General features: G+C 46.4%; 1 protein-coding gene and 1 non-coding gene across 4 annotated transcripts; one reads left to right on the forward strand and one right to left on the reverse strand.

Annotated features, from left to right (window-relative positions):
• Nucleotides 1-199: 199 nt before the first annotated feature.
• Nucleotides 200-2,606, reverse strand: LOC148669912 (zona pellucida sperm-binding protein 3-like). 3 transcript variants are annotated; one of them, XM_088632586.1, is made up of 7 exons: nt 1,596-1,685; nt 1,366-1,514; nt 1,171-1,288; nt 872-972; nt 721-794; nt 371-553; nt 200-291 (listed from the first exon to the last, which is right to left on the reverse strand). In XM_088632586.1, the coding sequence occupies exons 2-7, from the start codon at nt 1,488-1,490 to the stop codon at nt 284-286; spliced, it is 609 nt and encodes a 202-aa protein (XP_088488712.1). In that variant the 5' UTR covers nt 1,491-1,514; nt 1,596-1,685; the 3' UTR covers nt 200-283. The 3 variants fall into 3 exon arrangements, with proteins under 3 accessions (XP_088488712.1, XP_088488711.1, XP_088488710.1); XM_088632585.1 differs by lacking the exon at nt 721-794 and having other exon boundaries at nt 795-972; XM_088632584.1 differs by lacking the exons at nt 200-291; nt 371-553; nt 721-794; nt 872-972; nt 1,171-1,288 and adding exons at nt 1,778-1,893; nt 1,995-2,606 and having other exon boundaries at nt 1,428-1,514; nt 1,596-1,702.
• A 3,008-nt stretch (nt 2,607-5,614) lies between these two features.
• On the forward strand, nt 5,615-5,686 carry trnam-cau (transfer RNA methionine (anticodon CAU)). Its single transcript has one exon. It is a non-coding gene; the product is annotated as a tRNA-Met (tRNA).
• The last annotated feature ends 314 nt before the right edge of the window (nt 5,687-6,000 follow it).

Here is a 6,000-nt window from a genome sequence, read left to right on the forward strand (position 1 = left end):
AGGAATAGTGGGCCATCTTCCCCCAGTACAATGCTTTATTACTCCAGCCATTTTCAGTCCTCATTGGCAGCAATATGAGAAGCATTCTTGAAAGGGGAACCCCCACAAATACTTCCATTGATTAATGAGTCTCACTTCCCTTGAACTCCTCCACCCCATTCAAACCTATAAACCATAAAGAAACAAGGGCAGGCAGAAGGGTCTTTCACAGCTTTATTGAAATGTTGCCATTACAAGGCGAGTGGAGGCAGGAGAGTCACAAGGGCCAGGCTGGAGCCTTCATTCAGGCACCTGGGGAGGAAGAAGGAGAACAATCCAGCTGAACTGCAGGACACCCACCCCTACAGGAGCTCCTCCTGCCAGACCCTACCTGTCCACTGGCCAACATCTCCAAAGTCCTCTGCCCCCTCCACATCCTCACTGGTGCTCTCAGCATCTTCACTGGAGCTCTGAGGGTCTCCTTCCTCATCCTCAGTCCAGTAAACTCCCACATCCAGAGGACCCTCTACTGGTGCCACAGCCACCCGACTACTGGTCACCAGGCTCCTGGTACCTGTGGACAAGTAACACCCAGGAGTGAGGGATCTGCTATACCCAGAGACCCACAGTCTACTCATCTAAACAGTCCCTTTGTCCAGCACGGGATCATTCCTCAGTTGTCCAAGCATGGTTGTCTCTTGGGCAGAGATGCATCCACAAGGGATAGAGAACCAGACCCACCTTCATTCCGACTGCCAGCACACCTGGACTCACAGCAGGCACAGACCTCATGGTCACCATACAGCTCCTCCCACCTGGAGGAGAGGAGGACAGGTGAGGCCTCCACCTGGTATGTCCCAGAGCACCCTCAGCAGGCTCCTTGCAGAAGTACCTCTTAGCCTCCCTGTTGTAGGTGCAGGACTTGGTCCCTGGTGTTGCTTTAGCAGGAGCCACAGCCATGACACAGTGCATGTACAGCTCAGTCACTTCATGCTGCAAGAGGGAAGGTCACAGCATTAAGGGATCAAGGCCAATAGAGGGACAGAGAAGGACCTTCTGCCATCAGTGAAGGCAAGCTGGCAGCTCTAGGCACTACAGCTGCCACAGTCTGGTTCACATCTAGATCATGGATGGAAAAGCAGACCATGGATCAGTAGAGCAGGAAGGCTGAGCAGCCTTTGAGAGCAGTACCTTCCTGGACAGCTTCTTCTGGAAGAGGAAGGCATCAATCGTGAAGCGGAGCACATCCTTCTGCTTGGAGGGGACAAACCTGGACAGGCAGTCATCTGCCTTGCTGTCCACCATGCACCTGGGGACAAGGACAAGGATGAACCCCTGCAGGCTCTCAGGGCTCCTGCCCACCTCTCCTCCCAGAAGGGGCCGTACCCCAAGTTGTCGATCACGGGGAAACGGGGCTGGGAGTGCTGGTCCGGTTTCTCGGTTATGTAACACGAGTGGATGTACAGCCTCTGCTCCGCTGTGGCAAAGTAGGCAGTGGCCTGGAAGTACATGGGCTGACCCAGGAAGTACTCATCCTTAGGAGAGAGAGAGGCAGCATTACACCTGCACACAGCACCCCTTGCAGGCAGGTGGAGCCACTCACTCAAGGAGCTTACAGTTGGTGGTGAGCAGCACAAAGCTGTGCTTGTTCTTCAGGTCCTTGAAGAAGGTCCTTCTCCTGGCCCACGTGGGGACATAGCCAACCTTGTAGGAGTAGTGGAACCTGCAGGACAGAGTGGATGAAGGGCTTCTGGACACTTTCCCAGCAGCTTCTCAGCAGTAGCAGAGCCCTGCCTACCTGTTGTAGGAGCACTTGACAGGCACAGAGAAGGGAATGAAGTGATGCACAGGCGCACTGGAGGAGGGCGGGGCATAGCGGAGAGTGTTGGAGTACACCACGCGGCCCTGGAGAACCTGCAGGGTCACAGAGGAAGGGATATTCCCAGGAAAGGCAACCCCGACACTGGCCCTACAGCTCACATCGATACACTGCATGTAGATGAAGACCCGCTTACCGATCGCTCGGTGCCGCAACCGTGAAGCCCGTAGATGAAGTAGAAGTAACTGCGTGTGGGTCGGCTGACGCTGCAGTTGCCCAAGGTCACCTCCGATGGCCGACAGCTGAAGCCGAACAGGAGCCGACTAACCCTCACGTACATCCTGCTGGAGTCGCACCACACGGCCACTCCTCGGGTGTCCCCGATGGCCGGGCGAGCCGGCTGCCGCCCTCGCTGGGGAGGAAACAGGACGCTCTTGATGTAGGCGGGTAAGGGGCGGCTGCCGGCTTCGGGCTTCATCTTCTCCTTGTCGAAGTAGGGCGAGTACGCGTCTCTGGACACGGGAAGGCGGCGGAAGTCGGGAGCCAAGGACTGCGAGTCGTTCTCGCTTGCAGACAGGTCTTCGGAGGGCGCATCTGCCAGGTTCAAGTCCTCCAACTGGGCTGCGTCTTCAGGAGCCGGGAGGTCGGCCTGGAGCGCTAATTCCCGAGAGTCCCAGCCAGCCGGCTCGGCGGAGATCAGTGCGGGGAGCCCAGCCCCTGCGCACAGGCACAGCATAAAGAAAAACAAGCGCATCGCCAAATTAACGCCCCGCTAAATTGCTACAGGAGTAAAATAAATAAACCAATAAACTGTGTTGAAGCAAGAAAGCATAAAGTGTGAATGCGGTGACTAGGTTTTTATACTGGCAGAACCTGCTACCACACACCTGGTCACACTACCGCTCAATCAACACAATCAATTACACACAGAGACTCGGATTGTTCTCAGGGTCTAATTAGAACCTGCTTCCAGTCTGAGGCGGGACTCCGTGAAGCCGCCTGAACACTTTCCCGTGTGTATCTGACCTCAGCGGAGGAGTTCCACGCAATTTCGACAGAATTAAATCACCCACACGTGTAAAATTTGCTCAGATTAATTTATTGTTCAATTCGTTTCTAATTTCCAAGGACAGTGTGTTAAACTCGCTGTCAGACAGAGTACGGAACATGCGACACTCCGTCCACACTTTCCTTTATCGAGGGGCTGTTCTATCAACATGTACCGCAATGAAAATAATTTAACTATTTTTCATGTGTAATTGCATGTCATATTAAAATGTGTAATACAAGCATTTCTTTGTTTTCCAGTAAAGAAATACTGATCAGCTTTTGACATGATCTGATAATAATTTGTCTGATTTTCCAGAGATTGCTTTTGCTTCGCAGCACTGAGAACCTACGGAAGCCCGTTTCCGCCAGGGAGTAAAAAAAAAACGCACTATGGTATCTCAGAATTGTGACTTAGAATCATAGAATTGCGACCTGAAAACTCAGAATTTTAACTTTATCTCTCACATTTGCGACTTCGAAATAGCCCATATTTCATTGTCTGTCCTTTTGTTATTGTAACGGATTCGGGTTCTAGGGCTTGTGCCCTTGCCGCTCCCACCCTACTTCGTGCCTCACTGTATTGGCTCGAACCCAGGTCTTGCTAGATAGAACCCGAATCGTTACAATAACAAAAGGACAGACAATGAAATATGGGCTAATGTGAGAGATAAAGTCATAATTCTGAGTTTTTAGGTAGCAATTCTGAGTTACTTAGTCGGAATTCTGCGATACATTACTATGTAGGACACGTTAATGTAGAATCATTACTATGTCTGTCTCTTGTTTGTATGTAAATGAATGTCTTTGACAGCTTAATGTTAGTTTTTAATTTAGTTTTACGATGTAGGTCATGCGTTAACATATGCACGAGCATACGAAATGTCTCCCTCCTGATTCAGCTCATGCTCCATAGGAGTGAAGCGATTCCTCCTGCTTCTTGTACAATCATATCAGAACAGAAGCCCGTGTCGCTCAGCTCTGATTCAAGACCGACTCGCATCTTCAGCCCCTTTTTTATTCGTGATCCTAATTTTCTTTAGTTACGATCAATATTGAACTTTTTCTAAATAAATCGACAATAATCAAACATGCAGGCAGACTTTTAAAAAGTATTAGGAGCTGACAGGGTGCCCCTTTGGAATAGTTGTCAGAAAATGAATTATTAAAAGATTGATACACAAATCGCTAAATAAGAAAACGTAAAAACCCTAGCTGTAAGCAATTGGCCATTCATATTCCTGAATTTTAAATCCCTGTGTTTTTCTGTATCCGAATGCCTGGTGCAGCTAATTTGAAAGCAGAGTCTACCATTTACTGTATTGCAGAAGCGTATTGTTGCCACCAAGGAAAAAAAATCCTGAGTTTACAGGAGTAAAAGAGGAAACAAATGCAAACACCGTTTAGAAAAAACACACACGTCTCAGGCCTTAACCATGACAAGGATGGGATTTGAACCTAGACGAGCAGAGCACAATGAATTAGCAATCCAAAAAGTGACTCCTGTTTAATTTTCTTTTCGCTTGCTCGATTTGTAGTACGCTCCTAAATCTTTACAACCGATAAACAAAACGGCTTCATGTGCCACAGCATTCTGCTGCAGGTACGGTTTGCACCGTGTATTAGGCGAACCCGAATTAAATATTTCAAATATGTGAAGAATTTCATGAAACCTGAAAAAAGATCACAGCCAATGTCAGCAATTCAGAGCCTGTAGGCAGCTTCAACAGAACAAAACGATCTGAAGCCTCAATAATTTCATAGAGTGTATTGTGACACTCTAACCACGTTGTTGCTACTTCTGCTACTTCTGCTGCCGTTGCTTTAAACTCTACTCAGCGGGCAAATAAAGTTGTGCAAAGAATAGAGTACTTTGAGCCGTCCAAATTCCATTATGTGAATTTAAGCTTTTTTTTTATTAATAACAGCATTAGTAAAACAATGCGTGCTCAGAAACCTTACTTATTAGCTTATGAAGCAATAGTGTTTCGACAATTTGCGGTCTTCAAAAAGTAAACGCTGAAGTTTTTATACTTTCTTGTGAGCAGATCACCTTTGATTTAGAAAAGGAAAACTTACTCCCCTGTTGCTTTCATTGCAATATCTGAATCGAGACCCAAGCGCTAAGAAAGCTGAAAAACGCAGAAGTCATAAACCCGATTTTAATTTAGATACACATTTTCTAACGCAGCCTTCATTACAAGACATTCTATTTCTCGAAAGCGTGTTATGTAAAAAAGAGAAAAACGAAAATATATGGATGACAATATTTAAAAGCTGAAGATTTTACTTTTGAGAAATTGTCATTTTATGTATCTAGACGCTTTTCAAGCGCTGCTTTTAGAACTTTGCTGTGCTTCCTGAATCATTTTCAGCGTTATAAACTGGGTGTGGAAGTAGCGATCACTTTGTAGAGCAGTTGATAGACTGGAGCTGTTCAGACTACTCTTCTTATTTCTCAAATGCTTCCATCATTTTTCTTTCAGGCTAGGACGCGAGTGTATAAATGTGTTTGGTTTTCGTTTCACTGATTCTCATTGAAGATTCGTGAATTAACAACGAAAGAATCAGTTGCCTCGGAAAGCAGAAGGTTTGGTTCTCAACGATCTTGAAGACACGCCCATGTAGAGCAGCGTGTGATGTTTCATACTATAAAAGACCAAGTGCTCAAAGTGACGTCTGCGTTTGCCGTTGAGACTTTTCATCTCCGGCGCACTTTTAGAAAGCAAAGATAGAGCAGTTGTGTTGAATCACACTATGAAAGGTGTCAGCAGAGTGGCGCAGCGGAAGCGTGCTGGGCCCATAACCCAGAGGTCGATGGATCGAAACCATCCTCTGCTATATATTTTTTATGCACGATTGATAAGCGCACCATCAGTTTAATGAAGTGCATTAAAACTGATTTTTCTCTCGTGTGTATGCAAGCTTCTCACTTACGGTACTCTTTCATCTTTACCAATAGCAGATGCCCAAATGTATCTTTGGTTGTTCTGCGATCCTTGATAGTTTCCTCAAATCCTTCAAATGAACATCCATATCAAACCAATTGTGTTTATATATATTACAATATAGCATATAACATATATAGCACATTTGTATAATGCTCATTTAATAATAATTGTCAAAGATTGTCAAGTTCTCCAACAAAAGAACAA

The sequence above is a fragment of the Lepisosteus platostomus genome, chromosome 5 (genome assembly GCF_059453375.1).
Source record: "Lepisosteus platostomus isolate fLepPlt1 chromosome 5, fLepPlt1.hap1, whole genome shotgun sequence".
Lineage (NCBI taxonomy): Eukaryota > Metazoa > Chordata > Actinopteri > Semionotiformes > Lepisosteidae > Lepisosteus > Lepisosteus platostomus.

What these genes read in the sequence shown, in the direction of transcription:
- LOC148669912 (XM_088632584.1), bottom strand. Translation starts at nt 2,552, where the DNA reads ATGCGCTTGTTTTTCTTTATGCTGTGCCTGTGCGCAGGGGCTGGGCTC. An exon ending in GTTGCGGCACCGAGCGATCG is followed by an intron (nt 1,894 to 1,994) that starts GTAAGCGGGTCT and finishes GTGACCCTGCAG; the next exon opens with GTTCTCCAGGGCCGCGTGGT. An exon ending in GTCAAGTGCTCCTACAACAG is followed by an intron (nt 1,703 to 1,777) that starts GTAGGCAGGGCT and finishes TCTGTCCTGCAG; the next exon opens with GTTCCACTACTCCTACAAGG.